Source organism: Callorhinus ursinus, unplaced genomic scaffold, assembly GCF_003265705.2.
Source record: "Callorhinus ursinus isolate GAN/ISIS: 27379988/994484 unplaced genomic scaffold, GSC_fseal_2.0 scaffold9, whole genome shotgun sequence".
NCBI lineage: Eukaryota > Metazoa > Chordata > Mammalia > Carnivora > Otariidae > Callorhinus > Callorhinus ursinus.
In genome coordinates, this window is record NW_027397071.1 from 39921572 (window position 1) to 39943191 (window position 21620).

The following is a 21620-nucleotide window of genomic DNA, read 5'->3' on the forward strand; positions in this document are numbered from 1 at the left end:
ATTCTAAAATTTCATGCACACACATAAAGGCAATAAAATACAGAAATTATTTAGAGTAAAAGAGAAGATAATTTTACTAGGAACCATAGATGGGACCATCACTAAGCTTGAACTAGAAATTTAATCCTGAGTTTCCTGACAGTTAAAGCAAAGAGTGAAGCACAAAGTGAAAATTTAGAATGATGTTCGCTATTAGTAAACTTGAAAACACGATATGCTGTCACTTTTATTACAGTTGAAAGATGCACTCAAGATTAATGGCCAGGCATTGAAATATTTTTTATAAAGTCTAAACTAGGCCCTTTCTATAATTTCTCTTAATACTTACACTTTATGTTTCCAGGCATGCCTAATATATAAGCTCTTTTCTCAATTTAATGTGAATATTGGATTTAAGTTTATATTCCTATATGACATAGAGAAAGTTAAAGAATTCTATGGAAGAGTGATGTCACATGAATCAAATTGTTAAGAAATTATATGAGTGACTTGAACCTGGAAAAGAATTGAAAATGTGTTTGCATGTAAATATAATGGTTCAAAACACAAGGGACTCAATTTTTCATTTCTTCAGTAATGGTGGGGAATTAACAAGTGTTGATTTCATGAAGATTCAGTACATCCTTTGAATATTTGGTCATCTGGGATTATTTTTGTGCTACATAATCATTTTGTTTTCTTGGGATCAGATGGATTTTTTCTAAGAACAAATTTTTATGTTCAAACAGAGAGGGATATAGGCTAGTACTTGGATCTTCCTTGGAGGGAACGCCTTAATCATTTAGACCTGTAATTATTGAATAACTGACAGAATAGGTAAGCTTTAACACTGAATACTGCTTGCATATAAATAATTGGAATCCTATGTTTGGAAAGGCATCCAAAAGGTATTGTTTATTAAGACTCTGTGCTAAGCACTATACTAAATATTTTATATGAATTATCTGATTTACCTCAACCAATCTTAAAAAGCAGGTACTGTTTCTTTTTATCTCCATTTTACAAATAATTGAACTTGGATATGGTGGGATTAAGTAACTCACACGCCAGAAAGCAGTGGAACCACACAAACATTACCCAACTTCAGAGCCTGGATTTTGGAGAAACAATATAATATTGTTCCAAATGAGAAAATATCTATTTATCTAAAAGTAAAGCAAATCCCCCCAATAAAAGGATTCTGCTTCCTCAAGACTATGCATTTTAGAGGCACTTATCGTGAGCTCTTCATCTTCTTCTCTAGCCTCTGTTTTTTTGTTTTGTTTTTGATTAGAGGAGATAAAAGTGGACATTTTCTACTTTTACTCAAATTGACCTTTCTCCTCCCTGGATGGACTTCCCTGTCCACTCCCAGGCATTGAGCTCAGTTCCAGCTGAGGCCCCTGCTCTCCCAAGACACACTCCTAGCTTGCCAGCCTTCGCTAAGCTCTTTATTTCATAAAACTCTATCATTCAGTAATTCATTATTCTCTTATTCATTATCTCTTCTTGTTTCATATGTTAAATTTCACCCCTCAAATTAATTACACGAGGTAATAACACAAAGTTGTTACAACTATGGAAGCTAGGACAGTATGTTGTCTTTGTTATTCTTCACAGAGATGATTTCCTAAAAGATATTTTGTAAATATTATGCAATTACTTGATTGTTTTAACACTAAGAATACTCTGTCTCTCATTCTCTCTTTCTCAAATAAATAAATAAAATATTTTTAAAAAACAGAATACTAAGGTGCTTTTATTCGTGGCACACCTTAGAATTTTATTGAAAAAGATTGTATAGCGTTAGCTGCATTATTATATGTAATATTTTTGAAGAGATATGTAGTGAATGCTACCAGAACATATAAAATCTAGCCCGCAAATGGGAAATTTAAGAGCCAGAGATTAAATTTGCCAACTATTTTATTTTGTTGTTTCAATAATGATATTATTAAGCTATCCTTTTTAAGAGCTCTTTTGCATTTTTGGTATTTACATTAAAACTTTGCCATTATTTTGAAATAAAATCTCATTGCTTATTACTGTTTCTTTCCTCTACTTCCCAGCTCTTTTATTTCCCATCCCTTGATTTTGATAACCTGGCCTTGTGTTATTCAGAAACATTCCTTTTAGCATGCGGGATATCTGAATTAGAGATTTCATCCAGCAAACAAAGTAGCATGTATTAAAAATGATAATGACACAGCGGGTTCCTTGGAACACTCTATTAAAAAGCCAGACAGCATTTCATCTTCAAAAGTGTAAGAGGCATATTGTGACCACTGAGTCTGAGACACCAGTTCATCCTTTTTATTGACATGATTAAGAATCTTGCTGTTAGTATTTGGATGTGTTTCATTTGAACCTGCCTGCACCTGTTCCCAGAGGGCAAACAATTGCCCAGGCTGTCATTGTGGTGACAAGTTGGCCCCATTTAAACTGCCAGCTAACAATGGCGTGGGCCCGCCTTGATGAATGCTCTGTGCTGAGCAGCCCATGAGTGATGAGTGCTAGGGACCGAGAGCCACGAAGAGAGCACCCTGGTTTAGGGATGACGTGTGAGACTTCCCATCGTTTAAAAAGAATGACAGCTTCCTTTTCTCTGCATTTGTGTTGGCAACCCCAGGCGCTAAGTCACTAGTTGAAAATACATTGTCATAGATGAATGTTCTAAGGTTGAGGGGAAAAGTGTCATGTCGCTGGGAATATACTTTTATACTTTCATGGACAGTTTGGATGATAAGGCTTATAAGTAAGAGGTAAAGAATCAATAGCTTCTTAGAACGATTTCAGAGAGAGAGAGAATCTCTTCCCAGAATTGCAAAGAATAGAAGAATTAAAGCAAATGCTTTTTCAAGTAAGAAAGATAATATTTCACTTGTGCTATTTTCCAGTCTGTTGAAGAAACAGGCCTTATAGACTTTTAAAATTCCAGAGTCACAAAAAATATTCTATTTACTTGACTTATTGACTTCAAGAATCTTACTCTTCATTTCCTGGCCTAACTATCGAAGAGAAGCATATGAGGGGAGACTGCTTCTTCTGTGTTGAAATTATAGATGCTGTGAAACCACATTCTGTGGACTTCAGTGTAACTTGACTGCTCCTTGAACAGAGAGGACTAGGGGAAGACTGTAGATGGCCTTCTGGTCAGCGTCTATATGTGTGATTTTTTTTTTTTGCATGATTAAACTTCAGTTTTTCTGAATGGTAAGAATTCCTCAATCCATATTCACATTTTGATTATTGAAGTAGGAAGTCATGGCTTTCAGGTGAATATTTAAATGCAGTATCATCTTTTAGTCCACATAAAACACTTTCCTATGAGATATTTCTCTACAGGTTTGAATCTCCCTTATACACAACAAAGGCATTACTGAGACACCCAGTGAAAGCTTAATCTTAGTGGATAAATGTAAAAGGACTTAGCACGGTGTGATACAGGATTTGATTATATTCTCAGTATTTTAAGTACTCATTTTAATGTTTAAAGTGCAATTAAAGGTAGATATGGAGGAACTTTTAAGCTTTTTCAGTTTTTTTCATCTCCTCCTGCTAGAGCTGCATTTACCTGTAGATATTTATTCTTACAAAGTAATGTGTATATTTGTCTCATTGATGAATTGAGTCATAAATTATCAGTGTGAGGACATATGCTCTCCCTTAAGACAAATAACTAGTTACTGTTTATAGCTGGAATTTAATGATTTCAACTTTTATTTTCATTAAGCATCCATTCATTCTGCAATATTTATGAGTACAGAGGCATTTGTCTAACTAGGCATTATTGTACATGAAAATATTGACTAAACCATAGTATCTAATATAAAGTATAAACAGATTTTTATGAGCTCATGTGTATAATCAAGATAGAACTATTAATATGAGTAATAGTAGGAGGTATAAATTCATGTGTCATGGCCAATTTGAAGACAATAGGAGCAGCATCCACGCAGATTTTGCTGTGAACCCCTGGACTAAAGAATGGGAGAGAGAGAAGCAATTTCTATTAGTTTGGAAGAGTATTGGATCCACTGGGTTGGGATGCATGGTATGTTATTGGGCTGAAAGCTAGTTGTTTTTAACTGAATTTACATATTTGTACTGAGTTTGTGCACTTGAAGTGTCCATGGGACCTCAAGCTAGTGAACCCAAAACAAAGTAGTTAAAATCAGGACACTAATGGAGAAAATGGTGAATTTAAACTATAGTAAAACCATGCTCTATGCTAGGGGGTGAGGAAATGATTCAAAACTAAGGTCAGGACTTATAATTGGTTCAAAACAGACCATACGGCTACTGATTGCAGGACGAGTGTTAACAGCAGCTCCTGAGAGAGCTGTCCAAGGTCAGTGTAAGGAGCATGGACAAACACCTGAGTGAACATGGACAGTTGAGCTGTTGTGCTCGTGCGAAAGGAAGCAGTGTCTGGCTAGAGTGTGTAATCTCTGTGGAAGCAGGGTCCTGGTCTGCCTTTTTCTCTACTGTGTCCTTAGAACCTAGCACGATGCCTGACATATAGGAGGTGCTCAATATGCATTTCATGAATGAATCTATGGAAGTGGGTAGAAAGGTGAAGAACAACTCAGAACCTCAGTTACGAGAGGGGGTAGCGGAGTTCATCCTGAATTTTCTGGGCTGGTGTTGACTGTGGATGTGTGAGCGGTTGAAACACACAGGTGTGTTTCAACTTGGCAAAGCAGGCAGTACAAACAGTGGAGGTTACTGATACATACATATATATAGTGGCCAAATGGAGAAGGACCACTAGGGATATAAAACGGAGGACAGGCTGAATTCCATGAGTTCTGATGTTTTGGAGATAACGATTTTCCATTTGTCATCCTGGGGTGGTAACAGTGCAAAGTTAGTTAAGAGAAGCAATAGTAGGTCCATGACAGTGGGTGTGGTACGCTCTGTTTGAAGGCCTTTTGGCAAGTAGAGTGGTCTTAGTTTTACTACAGTGGGTCATTACAAAAAAAAAAAATGTTTTACAAACTTGCTACTTTATAGCTAATGGGCATTGGGTATTATTTAACTTCTCTGGGCCTTACGTTCTTTTTAAATTAAATTGAATTTATTTATTTATTTTAGAGAGAGAGCGAGTGAGTATGAGTGGGGAGGTGGTGCAGATGGAGAGAGAGAGGCAGAGAATCTCAGGTGGACTCTGTGATAAGTGAGGAGCCTGATGCAGGGCTCAATCTCACCAGCCTGAGATGATGACCTGAGCCGAAACCAAGAGCTGAACGCTTAACCAACTGAGCCACCCAGGTGCCCCCTTTACTTTTTAGATCTAGAAAAAGAAAATAGCTATTCCATGGGATTAAATGAGATATTTATAAAGTGCTTAACCTCCTTGTTTGGTACACAGTAGGTACATACATAATCATGATCAGGTCTGTATTTATTTTTCCTCAGCAAACAGTCACTGCAATTACTATTCTTCGTATAATGCACAGGGTGAAATCACAAGAAAGAAATGTATTAGACAATACTTAACGTGTATGATTTCATAGAGGGGGAAGGACTGGAATTCATAAAGAAAACATTGTTTGATTTTGTGTCATGTAATTTCTACAATGACTTACAGAGAGGATTAGCCCCATTTTATAGTCAAGAAAACAGAGGCTTAGAGAGGTTAACTGGAAGAGCCAAAGTCAAAGCTAGTCAGCAGCTGAATCATGATTGAAACACCTAGTTTCATCTTACAGAAGAAATTATTATTTTCCCTCAGTCTCATGTTGTGTGAAATAATAGTGATGTAAAAGAAGGAAGAGTTATCAGTGACAGGAAGAGAGAGACGGTGAAGGGTTTGGAGCCTGATTGAATGTGCAGGGCGGAAAGTCAGAGGTGCCTGGTAGGGCATGGAATCATGGCGCCACACCAACAAGTGAACATCATGTCTTTACCATAAAGATCAAGAGCAGATGCTTTTAGCTTCAGTACCTGCAGGGAGCCATGCAGAGACAGATAGAATTGGGTGGGAGCCGGAGTTGCTTACTCACACGCCTTCAAGATAATTTTTTCCCTCCTAGTGACAAAAAATATTAAGTATGTGCCCTCGCAGTTCTTTCATGTAAAAAGTTCTTTTAGACAAAAATTTTTATATAAAAACTTGCTTCATTTCTAAGACAATAAATAAAATTAGTGTTGAAAATCCCATTCCATGGCCCTGAAACATTTTGAGCTTTTATTTGTAGGCAAAGTCTTGCCCCAGTGTCTGCATGAAAATGAGAGAAAGAAATGAGAGTGAAGCTAAATTGCACAGCAAGGTTAGAGAGAAATTGGAAAACTGAAATGAGTTTATATGGGAGGTCAGGTACCCTTGCCTCTTGAAGGCCATTCATTCTCCTGATCTTTCTTCTCTAAGGGACTGACTCAAAATGAGCCAGAGTGTGATTCAGGCTTTTGAAATAAAACAACACAACTAATAGAAGCTACGAAAGAAAGGTAGGGGAATGCTCATTTTTCTTATTATGTGAACAACTCTCAGAGCCAAAAGTCAGAGTCATCATATAAATATTAAAGATGGTAGATATGAATATTTTTGGGAGTGTAGAACAAGTATAATATTGCCTTCTAGCTAATTGTGCTATTAATGAGAGCCATTGATTGAACAACTAGCAAATAGGAGTTGTTTTTCTTTAAAAAAAATGTGAAATGCTTAAGAGAGGGTGAGATCCTAGTCCCTAAATTTTCTGAAGTGGTACAAATAAGATAGAGAACAACTGTCCTTGATCTGCTGTGTTCCCTACTGAGAGACAGATTTTATAAAATGGAGATAAAGAATGAGTGGTTGAAGTATGCGTTCCTTTGAGAAACAGTGGTCATCTGGCGCCTGTCAAGGGAGTTGGGAGATAGGAACAAATGGAATTGTACTTAAGGGGTTCTGTTGCTTAAAGGCTTTTTAGAGTTTGTGTTTTACTGCTGTGTAGCATCTCTCAAATCTTTGTGGAAACTCTGATAAGTCTCTGTGTCTATACTTAAAATTCTAAGCCCTGTCATGGAGAGTCATTTGGGCTGGAGGGTGTGAAGGAAAAGGAGAAGAGGAAAGACAGGTATTTCTTCCCTTAAAGTCTGTATCAGCTGCTACAGTCGTCTGTGCAGCTGCCAAGCAGAAATAAAAGAAGCAGAGAAAAGAGTAAGGAGCACACAGAGAAGAGAAAACAAGGAAGCTAGGCAGCGTTTAAGTGTAGGATATTTCATATGAAAATATATTCTATAAAAAGCTATTGTAAACACAGCTCTGTTGATGAAAAACTCAAAAGCAGGTTTGTATTTATCTGGCCCCCAGCATATGCCGTGACTTTCAGGCTGTGCGTCTTCCTTCCAGAGATTCAGGGTGTATGTGGCTTTCTTGGAGATTTTTGAAAGTGCTTTTGGGTAGTAAGAACGGAACCATTTCTGGCTTTGGTTAATCTAGTCTGCGTATCTGTAGCATCCCATCAGCACACGGCCTCCCTCTCCTAGAAGTCCTCTTACTGATTCCATGTGCCCATCTCTGCCCAGCTCTGGCACCCTTTGCCTTCTTCAGAGGACAGCCCTGGGCTAAGGAACTGCTTCACCTGCCTGCACCGAGAGCCTGGAAGAGCCAAGGAGTTTACCTTCCCCTGGCGGGGTGGGGGGCAGAGAGGTAGTGGTAGCCACATCTGACTGGAGCACTCGATCCTCAAGGGAGGAAAAATTCTAATATGATTTAGATCTCAGAGGTCCTTGTGGGATCAGGCTGAGGTTGAGATGTTGCTTGAAATAGCTCCCTTGATCGACTTCTTCCCTTCCCTGCCCTGCTTCCCCCACACCTGTAAAAGTTTCTCCTGGAGCATATCCCTAATACATCACTTGCACATGAATCCTGACCTCAGCATCTGCTTTGGGGGGACCCAAAATAAGACAACATGTCCTCCTACACACACACACACACACACACACACACACACGAGCATCACCTCAGAATATCTTTAAAGTGTCTTGGTATTCATGCAAATGCATCAATCTTTCTAGTACACCTTGCTAGCTGGGTATGGGTGGTATTACAGTAGATAAAAATTTAAATTTTATGCACAGAGAATATTGTGGCTACTCAAGATGATAATGAATAAGCGCTCTTATCCAGTTTCTTCTACGATAAAATAGATACAAAGGCTTTCTAATAAAGTGGCTTTCAAAAATAAATGAATAAATACAGTTGGTTTTCAGTTAAATGTGATTTCCTATGGAACACTTCTAGAGGGGCGGCTGGGTGGCTCAGCTGGTTAAGCGTTTGCCTTCAGCTCAGGGCATGATCTCAGGGGTGGGATCGAGCCCCGCTTAGTCGGGCTTCCTGCTCAGCGGGGAGTCTGCTTCTCCCTCTGCCTCTGTTCCTCCCCAACCCCCAGCTTATGCTCGCTCACTCTCTCTCTCTCTCTCCCTCTCTCAAATAAGTAAAAAATCTTTTTTTTAAAGAAAACTTCTAGAGACTCACAGATTACATTGGTTTTTCTTTATCTTGACAATTATGTGCAATATATGTGAAATGGGCACTAAGTCTATTAATCTATATTAAAAATTTTAGTATGATTATTACTCACCTGATTCCCACAATTAAACCAAGTGCTTTATGGAAAAACAATGATGTCATCATTTTTATTTTTTAGATATAAAGACTGTTTCATCATCTTCATCCAGAAGTCACCCATGTTCTAGTTGCAGTGAAGATGAGTCTGCACCGGGAGATAGAGGGGCCCACGCTGAAAACAGCCCGAACAGAAGGGCCAGAAGTTCATCTTCTCAGGAGTCAAGTGAAAGTGATGAGCCAGGAAAATCCCACCTTCCAATTGAGGATTACTTAGAAGTTGAAATTGAAGACCAAGAATTCATAACAGCAGATATAGAGACCAAGCCTCTGCCCACAGAGGAACGCTTGGAGAATGTTCTTGAAGAAGAAATGGAGAAAGGAACCCAAGTGATTGCAGAGGGCTTATCTGAGAAGTCCAGGGAACATGTTTCCACAGAAGAAAAAGAAAAGGATAAGAGTAGGTTTTGGGAAGGAAGCACTGCTAAGGTGAAGGACAAAAAGGCAGGTCCCCGTAGGGTGGAAAAAGATGGTAAGTATGGCCATTGAGTGGACCTGCCATTGTTCCCATGCATGGAAGCTGATTTGGGTCCTTACATTTCTGCCAAAGCTTGGGAAATGCGATTGTGATAATGCCAGAGGCATTCCATTTTTTTCTTATTTCTCTCTTCATCACATAATCATACATGTACTTTCAGCTTGCTGTTTTCCTTCTATTGCATTTTAAAAGTTACTTGATAAATCTGACATAGCTTGTTTCCTATTTTCTGTAAATTCCTTCTTGTGGTAATTCTATCTCAAGAATCAAATAAAACACAGTATGTGTCTGAAGGCAAGGTATGTGTGGCTTTTTAGAGGTGATTTAATATTAGAAATACTATTTGTTTTTAACTATATATTCACTTATATATACATACACACACACACACACACACACACACACATACATACATACATAGCTAACATTGGTAGGTGCTTACTATGTGCCAGTTCTAAACATTTATATATATTAACTCATCTACTCCTTACAACAGCCCAGTATCCCCTGAGTTAGGTTCTCTTATCATCATGTCTTTTTTTCACAGGTGACAAAATTGTGGCTCAGAGAGATTAAGTAAGTTGTCAAGATTATATAGCTCCTAAGAAGCATTCCTAGGATATGAATTCAGGCAGAGTGGCTCTGGTTTTTAAAGATTTTGTATTTTATCTGTGCAATAGGAATTTAAATTTAGATAAAAATATGACAGTTTCATAGAAAACTCCAAACTTTACTTTGAGTTCTTCTCTGAAACTGAGTGATTTCGATTTTCTGACCCAGTGGTCACTGGGTGAGTATGCAAGACAGTTCATTTGATATGGGAAGAGTGAAGAATGTCCCACAATAATCAGGTCCCAGGACCTTAGACATGTGGAAGGTCTGATGCCTTTCTCAAATTTAGAGGGACAGGTAAAGGACCAAGTTGTGTCCTGTGGACAGCTGGATCATGCCTGCCAGATGTTTGGCTCTCACATGGCATCCTGTGCCCTGTCACTCCTCTTCCCCTGTTCTCGCTCATCTGTCTCCCCTGCCAATATGGTGGGCATTCTTCTTGATTCCGAGATAAGATCTGTTTTCACATTTTAATATTACTAAAATCATCTGTTTTAAAGCTTATGATTACTTGTAATGTCTCTAAAAATTTTTTTTTAGGACCTAAAGAGCTGTTATTAAACCACTGGGGCCTACATCTAGGAATTGAGGTTGTTGAATAGTTATCTTTCAATTCAATCATTATTCACCTTCTACTACGTGCAGGGCACCATGGCCAATAAGAAATGTGTAAGAGAGGGTGCCACCCATCACATGTTAAGAGGAAGGTGTGGCACCAATAATTGGACAAAGGTCAGTAGTCATTCATAAAACCAGAGAAGGTACCAACGCTAAGGAGTTTCAAAAGAAGGGGAAAGTCCCATTTGGTTAAGTACACCTTGAACGTTTTCGTGAAGGATTTTTTTGAGGAAGGTTTTAAAGGTTAGATATGATTTTTAAGATCGAATGAAAGAAGATAAAACATTCCAGTTAGTGGGGTGTAGCAAATTCAGATAACTCTAGAATATACAGTTTGACAAACTTCGACCCACAGGCCCCGTCTGGCCTACCACCTTTTTTTCTTCTTTTGCATGGCCTGTGAGCTAAGAATGTTTTAAAATTTTTTTGTTTGTTTTTTAAAATTTTTCAGTGGTTTGAAAAAAATCAAAAGAATAATATGTGGTGACATGAAAAAATTAAATTCAAATTTCAGTGTCAGAAAATAAAGTTTCACTGGAATAGAGCTATGCTCATTTGCTTACACATTATTAACAGCTGCTTTTGCATTGCAAGGGCAGAGACTTCCTGACAGCTCACAAAGCCTTAAGAATTCACTATGTGGCCCTTACTAGAAAAAGTTTGCCAACTTCTGCCCTGGGATTGAATACCTCTGAGGTTTTCAAAGGGGTTTTTCCATATGTGAGTTAAGATTTTTGTAAAAGTATATTTGAAACCCTTTTACAAAGTAATTCAAGTCTTTGATCGTGGATTTCATTGTTCAGTTCTAGAACATACCCTGTACAATCTAGGAAATTTGTACAATTTGGCAAGCTGCTGTCCAAAAAAGGTAGAGATGTTAAAGTTCAGTAGTAACAGTGACATTATTTCTTTTACTTCCTCTTCAGAAAACTAGATTGTTTACCTGGACTTGTGTATACAGACATCTTTTTGTAAAGTAAGATGCATGTCGCGTAGGCTGTATTTAGGTGATGGATGGAATAGCAGAAACATTGGGCTAGAAGTCATGCCACTTGGAAGAAAGTGAGGTGGTGTTTTTTTCTGGATGTGTGAAATGAAAAGTGTGTAGGTTTATCATTTTTCTTACATATTATGGGAAGTCTGTGTTCTTGACTTGATAACATCTATAATTCTAAAGCATTTTGTTATCTTTTATTAAGGCAGGTTCAACTTCAACACTAGATGGCAAGGTTTGTGACTTTTTATCTTTCTTAAGCTTTAATAAATGTCGCAGGCCTCTTTGTCAGTGTTTATTTTTCATTAACAGCTTACGACATAACATGAAATAATAGTCAGAATGTAGAGAAAAGTAGATTTAAAAAAATTACCCATAGATGTAGCACACACACAAAAAAATCACCTTCAACATTTGGTCAGGTTTTTTTATTTCTAAACTTAGGGTTTACAAAGTTATGTTGTCATATTTTTTATAAAATATTGTGTCCTGCTTTTTTTTCTTATTGTTATAACATAAGCATTTTTATGTTATTATGTAATCTTAATAAATATGTTCAATGTCTGTATGTTATCCCATTCTGTGGTTTTCTTATAACCATTCCCCTATTATGGATATTTATATTTTTCCCTATTTTCACTATTATTAATAGTACTCTAATATCTTATTACCTAAGGTAATTTAAAATCTATAATTATTTTCTTAGGCTAGGTTCCTAAGAGTGTAATTTCTGGATCACATATTAAGGCTTTTGATAAAATTTTTTCCTTATAAAGGATTGGTTGAAAAGTTTAAACAATACAGAACAGAGAGAATGAAAAGAAAGCTAGTCTTCCTTGCCCCACCTCTACTCTTTCCCATGCAACATAGTCATAACTGCAGAGAATATTTTTTAGGCCTGATTCCAGAAAAATTTCTCTCCATACACATATATAAATGTATTCATATATTACATATATGCGTATATCTTTATAGACAGATGGAAACATACATTTTGTTTTACCACTTGCCTTTTTTTCACTTATTACTGTATCTTCAATACCTTTTCATATTAGCACACATAACTGTACTTTATTCTTAATCACTGTACATAGTATTCTACTGTATTGCCTTAGTATTTTATCACTTTGCAAATTTTCTTAAAAATATGTTGCCTTCTGTGCAAGGACTGATAGATTTGTTCTATGACTCATCTTCCACGAAAGAACAAAATTTCTGGGTTATGGAGGCCCAGAGGCAGAGGGAATAAAGTACAGTGGAAAATAAAACATTAATAGATTAAAAAAAACATGTAAAATGTTCAGAAAGATGTAGAAGGATTAATGCTATCAAAATCCATGGATGCATAGATTATAACTCTTGAGTGCTTATGTTTTAAGTATATTCAAGGAAATGATACAATAAATTTGTAAATATTTTTTACAAAAAAATAACAGATGAAGAGAGGTCATAAATAGTCTCAAAGTCCCTTATATGAATAAATATTTCTAAGAAAATTTCAGATAAAATAAACCAGGTCTTGACTTGCCTGATGCCAAGCAAAGAGGTTATGGCTAGTTCCTCTTTCTTGATGGAGTCTTCTGTTAGATGGCTCAGGGAGAGAGGGATGGAACCAAAGTTAATGCTTGAAGAGAAGGCCATGTAGGTGACCATGCTGCATTCGATCAGAAGGCGTGGTAAAGAGTGAAATGTGTATTATTTTATTTAGATCTCTGAGTAGAACCTTAGGTCAAAATGGGGGCCAAGATAATGTGTAGAAGATTCTCTCTCATATTTGTTTGGTGCTGATTATGAACTGTGATTATGTTAGGAATAGGTCTGTGGGCTATAAAATCACACTCAGGTAATGATGTTTTATAGTGTCCAAACGAAAACAACTTAATCTGAATTGTTTTCATTTAAGATCATAGCAGTGGATAAAGTAGTAAAGTTCTACATTCAATACCTTTGTGCCCTTCAGATAACATAAAATGATATTTTTCCTTCTATTTTATGTGTCTCACTTAACTGGGCTTTGTCCAGTCCACCAACAAATCAGGCGAATTGATACAAAAGATGTGTTATACACAGTGAAGTGGATAAAATAAAAGATTATAATTGCTAGCTACAATGGGACAGGGTCCTTGGGAGGTAATTCAGTATGATAGGGCATAGTGTTATTATAATGTGTTTATTTTTCTCTGTTATCTTCAGTTTAAGCTGTCTTAATGCACTATGACATGATCTTTGCTTTATGTTCTAATAGTAGAACAATTTAGGTAGATTAATTTGTGAAGTTAGTATAATTTATACATTACAAATAAAATGTTAAGAACAGAATGTTGTAATATAAAGTATACTGTGAAATGTATATGGAAGCAGGCATTTTATTGTTTTATATGTAAATGAGAAGAGGTCATAGTGCTTGGCCAGGTAATCTAAGCCTAAGTAATGTAATGGCTAGAGTCATATGCAGTCTGATCATCACGCAGCCAAGTTGGGTGGTCCTGATGAGAGAACATGACAATCATGTGTTGTGAGTTGTGGTCTAAGTGCAAGTTCTGGATGAATTGTGAAAGCATAGTTATTTGTTCCAATAGATTTCCTCTGCCAGTAAATAGTTTTTTGGTTATCTGCTTTATGCCACACTGTTCTTAGTGTGAGCGTCATGACGTCCCTTTCCATACTGGAGTTTATGTTCTAGTGCGAGAGATGCCTGACAAGTGAAAAATAAACAAGTACTGGGGTATTCTGGCCTAAGTGTAGAAGAAAAATCAGGGTTAGAGGACAGAGCAATGGGTTGAGGAAGGGCTGTTATTTCAGGGATGGCCTTTCTGATGAAGGGACATTTGAGCAGAGACCTGAATGAAGTGCAGGGGAGAGCCACTTTGCCCCCTGCAGGAAGCGCGCAGGAAGCAGAGGGAAGAGCAAATGCGGGGACTCTAAACCGGGAGGGAGCTGAGTGGAAGAAGAGGCAGAGAGAGAAACTCGTATGCCATGGGGAGGATTTGATTCTGAGATGGGAAGCCACTGGAAAGGTTTGAGCATACAAATGACGTGATCTGAAAGTTGCAGAAAGATGATTCTATACCATTCTATACTGTGTGGAGGATAGACATTAGCTCTCCACAGCTGTCGTCTCTGAACAGCTGTGGGCTTGGGTTTGTAATTAATCCTGGGTTTGTGTGGGCTGTGCTTCGATGCCGGAGGGGGGGGCGGGGGGGAAGCAGGAGCATCTTCACCGCGTAGGTAGATGGTGTTAGTCATGAAGTTTGTCATGGTGACATGCTGGGAAGGTAATTGATTGGCTACACAGAGAACGATCGAATCACACACGTGGTATTCGAGGGCACCAGGAACTTGGGATAAACTTGGATAGATCTTAACTCTGCCTTTATAGCCTTCTTCTTAAAATTCCGATGAAAAGTTCTTGGCAAAACTTTCCTCTGATAGTGAATTGCTCAGGGTTATTAGTATGTTTTGAGATGGGATCAGTTTGTTTTGTTTCAAAACAAGCAGAGAAAAGGGGATGAATTTAGAAGGCTTTCCTACTAACATTGAAAAAGGTATCCTTGCCACCAGTTTTCAATTATAAAATTATCAAATATAGAAAGAATTGATGGAAATTGTAACATTGTTGGCAAAGCACAGGGACATACGGCCTTCCATCATTACAGGTGAAATTGTTTGTTGATACCTCCTTTTTTTTGAAGAATATATAAAAAAATATCAAAAGCTTCTAAAAATATGCTCTTTGAGCAAGTCCAATTCCAGGAATTTGCCCAAAGGGAATAGTCAGAAAAAAATACAAAAATGATTATAAGTCGTATTTAAAATAGCTTTATAATCACACACACACGCGCGTGCACACACACACACACAAATGGAAATAACAGTATTCAAATCAGGCAATTGGTTAATCAAATTTTAGTAAAAACTTATTAGAACATTCTATGTAGTTACTGAAGAATCTTTATTTAATGATATGTGGAAATAGTCACAATATATTGCTAAATGAATAAAATGGGGTACAAAATGCTATCTATACTAAGAGTAGAGTAAAAAAGATACATAGAGATTCACCCAAATGTTAACTAGTAGTTCTGAGTGGTAAAACTAGGATAATTTTTGTTTTTTTCTTTGTACTTTATAATCTTTTAAAGCTTTCAGTAAGAATATGTACTATTTCCCTATTTGGGGAAAGTACTGTATATATTATTTTAAAATATGTTTGTTTTCATAATAAAAAACTAACATCAGATAATAATATTTTGGTATTTAAAAAACATCTTAAAATGTCCTATATCATTTGAGTGGATAAAGTGCTTTTCTAAGAATTCTAAGAATTCTCTCCATTTTGCTTTGAAGGCTGTGAGAATGGACAGTTACCTTTGCTTTTAATGGTCATCTTTATAGAGAGGGAAGGAGAGGAGCCTCGGGGGGGTGAAGGGCTAAGTAGTTAAGGACACAAAGTGATGTATCACAGTTCTGGCGCCGGGCTCAGCGGACATAGTCCTCCTTTCCTCTAGGTGGAAACCCTCAAGGTTAGACCCTAGCCAAGTTCTTGCTTTTAAGTTTCAGTTTCAGAACATCTAAGGAAGAAAAATGACCAAGTGAGGCCTTTTCTGGTCTCACACCTAATAAGTCCTTGATGCTCAGGCCAGGGTCCCATTCTTGCTGAATCTGTAGCAAGCAATACCTAACTGTATATCTACTTCCAAAAGCCTTCTCATCTACTTCCAAAGCCTAACCCTCCAGGGGCAAGCCAGCAGACGTGGCCAGGTGGTGAGGACAGTCCTGAGACAGAGGGACTACATGCTTCACTGTCCATTCTGAGTGAGTTGTAATTTCCAAATTATGCTAGTACTGTTTGGCTTCTTAGAGTAGTCTGGTTCAATAGCTGCTAATTGCTTATTTTAATTATTTATTATTATTGTAAACCATATTTCTTTAAAAATTTATTGGGGTATAATTGATGTATATTACATTTTCTTAGGTGTATAACATAATGATTTGATATTTATATGATAAACCATATTTATTTATAGTCTATGGCTACCTGGAAACAAAATCCAGATGTCTCATAGGCTCTGATGAAACAAAACTTCAAGTCATTGCTGTGAAATCAGACTTGGTCCCATTCCCTTGTCCTCCCATCTTTGGGATTTCGATTGCTCAGTCAGCCAAGCAGATTTATATACAAGGATCTAAAATACTGCTTATTTATTAAACTCACTAGTTATATACTGTTAACATTATTACAGTGGGCAAGATATTTAATTTTTATGTACTATGTTTATAAAGTTCCTAAAATAAAGGTTTACTTGATAACAAACCCAACTATAATCTGTCATGAGCTGATGTCATCTCTAAACTATATTATTGTAAAAGTCATTTTTACTTGTTTATCGGATAAATGAGGAAAATTGATGTTCAAAAAAAAATTTTTAATAGAATACATTTGAACCATTTTATGTACCTCTTTTCATTTCCATGTTTGTTCTCAAGATTAATAAAGCTAAGTCATTCCATTTTTTTCCCCAAAGACACATGAGGCAGACATTTCACTATTTGCTTCCAAACACAGATGAATCAGTGAGTAACTAATTACCCCTTAGCAATTCACCTTAAAGTGAGCAAGAGACCACATTCTAGTTCTGTTTTTTTCCAAGTACAGTCTTTGGATCAACTGAATCAGAATACATTAAAGGAAAGAGAGAAAAAAAAAGAAGGGAAAGAAGGGAGGGAGGGAGGAAAGGGGGATATGTTCTTATCTGGGAGGGCAGACCTAGGTCTAGTGTTATTCCAGTGAGCTTTAATTAACTAGAAGGTGGCATAATGGTAGGGTGTCAGGGATTTAGGTACGTGGATCATGGCATGATAGGTAAGGGATGTAGACAGGGACATATCAGAAATAATAGACAAATTTAATTGATATTACAGTGTTGCCTAGAATCATACCAGATTGGGTGATAATACTTAAAATAGACATGCTCATCATCATCACGGCTATTATTTATTAAATGCTTAGGCACCTGCTAATAAGTGAAAGATAATCATGTACTACATATATTACTTTAATCCTTCCAATAACCACTGAGTAGTATCCTTTTTTGACAGATGGGTAACTGAGGTCTAGGCTTAGGTCAAAGAACTTAACGAAGGTAACACGGTTAGTATGGAGTACAGGACTTGAACTTTGTGTTTCTGAAGTTCCGTGGCTGGTTATCAGCTGCAGAGAACAGGAATTTCTACAACAGCTTTTACTGTCAAATATATAAGAATCATGCACTAGGTTTTTTTGCTCTATCCACGTGGAGTATTGGGGTCAAATCATTAAAATCTACTAATGGATGAAATGCTCATAATATAGTCAGCGCTGGTGGTCTTAGCAATTTCAAAGAGCAGTGATGACTGGTGTTATAAAAGCCATAATGTGTTTCTAGAAAGGAAAAGGCAACTAAACCTCGTTTTCCATCATTTCATTGCATGTGCATTTGGCTAATCTGTCACTGCTTCTGGCTGTTGTCTTTTTAAAGTATTTCTTTGCATGGATTTCTTCGTGATCTGCCATTGTGTTTTCTCTTTTGAAATCACAGCTTGGAAACAATCTTCATAGATTTTTAAAAAAACAAGGTCACATTTTAATGTGAATACTTTAAAATTAACCCCACTTGCTGAAAGGATGTGAAATAGCTCAGCAGTGTCCCCATGACCTGTTTTTATGCCTTTTGATATTTCCTATGATCTCCAATCAGTTGGACAGACTATTGCTGAGGCTGTGGAACCTGGTAGCCACCGGCACTATGACACGGAGTCTGGTGTTAGCAGCACGGACGAGGAGAAGCACTCGAGGAAGCTGGAGATTGACACCGGTGCAGGTAAGGGCACATCATTACCTGAGAAAGACCTTTAGAAATCCTCTGCGAAAGACAGCCCCGTTTTTCATCTTTCATCCCCCCACTCTTGTTTCCTCCTTCTTCCACCTTTATTTTCTTTCACCTAATGAATTTGATGGCAGGAGGTGGCTGAGAGGCCTTAAGGGGAGCTTTAAAGCTGACATCGGATGTGAATGTTATTATTCTTTTTTGAATATATTAGTGCCTAGATTGGAGGGAAAAAAGGACTTTTGAGTATAAAAGATATATTGGTAGGGATTTTCAGATCAGTCTTATTTTGTAGTCGGCCTCCCAGTTAGGTGAGTAGGTAGGAAGATTTGCCTAACTGACCCACTGGAGACAGGGAGGGCCCAAGACACATTTCACAATGGTTTATTTGAACTTCTTATTTTTTTAAATTAGGGAAGAATTCATTGCTATCAGCATATGACCTGGCTCTTGGTGATGAGTATTCCAGCTGCAAGATTGCCAATTAGAGTGATTCAACAGACCATGACTCATGTCCGTCGGGTCAAACACCCTGTGTCCTTGAAATCGGGTTTACCCATATTTAGTAGAGGACTTTTTAAAACTGCCCTGATTTGAATATATGTATGTATATATGGGGGGGAAGAGTTATTCATTTTATTCATCATATGGTCACATTACCCCCACCTCTGATTTTTAATGGCAGTCATTAAGCACTGTGAAGTATTTGAGATTTTACCCTATTTTCAAGCAAACAACTTTGCCAGCTACAGTTTCATGGTGTGAGCAGAAGACACAAATTCCTGGGTCAGAGAAAAAGGACTTTATTACAACAAATAGCCAGAATATTTGCACTCACGCTGGTTCCCTGAGCTCCAGTTCCCTCTGGGGAATGTGGAGAGGGCCAGGTGGCACATGAACCTGAATAGACGAGTTACAGGAGAAGGACCCTGACTGCTTAGGGAATCCAAATCTTTGTATGGTGAGCCTTCCACCAGAGGAGTTCTGGTATACCTCCCAAACATTCTGCAATGCAGGCACAGTAGCTGTTATTGATCAAATCTGATTCGAGCAAGAAAATGTAATTTATCATAAGCAGTGGAAGGGAAGGATGGAAGGAAGACTGGGTAGGGCCTTCTGTGTGCCAGAAACTGTGCGAAGCATTTTATGGTTCACTATCACAAGGATTCTGTGAGTCAAGCATTTCTGCTCCCATTTTATGGATGAAAGAATGAAGGCTTAGAAAAGCGTTGTTTCCCAAGTTCATACAGATAGTAAGTGGCAGAGCTGGCGTTCTCATCCAGCTCTGTCTGACCCCTAAGTACACACTCATTGCACGATATCAAATTGCCTGTTTGTGAATATGGCTTGCTCTCTTATATTCTTTTTTTCCCCCGAAAGCCCAGGAGGTTATTATCAAAAACCATGTCATGTTTTCACACTCATACTTCTTAGAAGGATTTCAATTGCTCTTTCTCCCTTACTTCAGAAATGTCATGTCTGACGCCCCTATGGTGCGCATGTTCATATAATAGCTCAGCTGGACGCCATTAGCCCTTTCTCTCCTAGAATTTAGGTATAGCATATTATTATATGGTGGCTGGGCAGTTTTATTCCCCTGTTTTCCTTAATGTTCTTTAATTAATCCATACATTTAAAGACCAGGTTAGCAAAACAGAGGACTTTATTTAAGCGTTTTTCATAACTGACTTTTTAATATACTTTCATGCAGGAATTTGAATAGCAATAGATACACTATTAAAGAGACTTGACACACATTGTTTTAATTTTATTTTTAATCCAATAATAATCCATAATGAGATACAATGGATGGATGGAATAAAATTATTTCAGGTGAATTGGCTACATGTTCTCTGAATGAACATTTGGCTCCATATTTCCCTCTGGCAGCTTGTAGGTGCAATTTAGTAAATAACTGCTGTGATGTGCTGAGGGCCACCTATGAAAGTCAACACCAACCCTATTGATGGACCTGAAATTTGTTACTTCTTTGAAAGAAGTCACCAAAAGTTACCTTCCAAATATATTTTTTGAGGGAAATGTAATATCAGCTATAACTGCCTTACTTCAAAATGGTTTATTGTGATAGCTGGCAAAAGGCCAAGAGAATGCAACAAAGGGCAGCTGTGTTTTGTGTTAGGAGAGGAAATGGAGTGATCAACAGTCCTGGATGGGGTATCAGAACAGGGAAGAAGTGGTGAATAGGATCAGGGCTTTAGGTTTCTGATAGATCCTTGGTAATGACGTGGGGTGTGTGGGTTAAAGATTTATTTATTTGTTTATTTATTTTGAGAGAGAGAGAATGAGAGATAGAGAGCACGAGAGGGAAGAGGGTCAGAGGGAGAAGCAGACTCCCTGCCGAGCAGGGAGCCCGATGCGGGACTCGATCCTGGGACTCCAGGATCATGATCTGAGCCGAAGGCAGTCGCTTAACCAACTGAGCCACCCAGGAGCCCGGGTGTGGGGGTTAGATGGCTGGCCAAAAAGACAAGCAATAAAAAATACAAGGAAAACACATTTGCCTACTTTATAAGTTTACATAATTTGGAGGTTGGCACACTGGTATGGTAACTTCTAGCATCTAGTCTAGTGTCTCTCTCTTTTTTTTTTTTAAGATTTTATTTATTTATTTGACAGAGAGAGACACCGCTAGAGAGGGGGAATGGGAGAGGGAGAAGCAGGCTTCCCGCCAAGCAGGGAGCCCCACGTGGGGCTCGATCCCAGGACCCTGGGACCATGACCTGAGCCAAAGGCAGACACTTAATGACTGAGCCACCCAGGCGCCCCTAGTCTAGTGTCTTCTATAAGTGAGAAAGATTAGATTGATAGCAAAATTATTAAGATGACCGTTTTAGAAGTTCCTATCTCCCTAAGTATTATCTGCATTTGGAAAATGTAAATGGTTTTGGTATTTGGCATGACATCCTTTTATTTTGCATGGATCATTTCAACAGAAATGCATGTTATTTGTTAAATAACAAGAAATGCATTTGAAGCCTTTAAGAAACATATTGAACCTAGATTTATTAAAGTATGATGGCTAGTACAGCCAGATTTGCCAGGGAATTATGAATGAGAACTTATGAAATACTGCAAGAAGGTTATTTATGTTGAAATTTGTCCCAGACTACAAAGTCCTGTCTTGTTCTCTGATCCTGTTTTGCCAAAGGCAAAACAGTTTCTGAACATAGACGGGAGGTATCCTGACCTATAGTACAAATTGGTGTCTTTAGTAAAGAGCCTTACTTTGAGCTACAAAGTTATTTGATGACTAAATCTAGATATAGTAGCTTTAAAATGTGGGAGTAATATATGGGATAATAATCAGCTCACACAGTATTGTGATTGTGTTGCCGAATACCCACAAAAGTATAAGAAACACAGGCTGACGACATGCATATTATGATGCTCTAGGGCATAATGATTTCTAAGAAGATGAAATCCTGTTTTTTTATTACA

The 21620-nt window shown here is 37.7% G+C and overlaps 1 protein-coding gene across 1 annotated transcript in view; it reads left to right on the forward strand.

Annotated features, from left to right (window-relative positions):
* The window catches only part of ERICH3 (glutamate rich 3), a 96925-nt gene that overhangs the window by 69443 nt on the left and 5862 nt on the right, over nucleotides 1-21620 (forward strand). The window contains exons 12-13 of the mRNA XM_073896519.1: nucleotides 8616-9065; nucleotides 18033-18155. Coding sequence (XP_073752620.1) covers nucleotides 8616-9065; nucleotides 18033-18155 — 573 coding nt within the window. The remainder of the gene's footprint in view (nucleotides 1-8615; nucleotides 9066-18032; nucleotides 18156-21620) is intronic.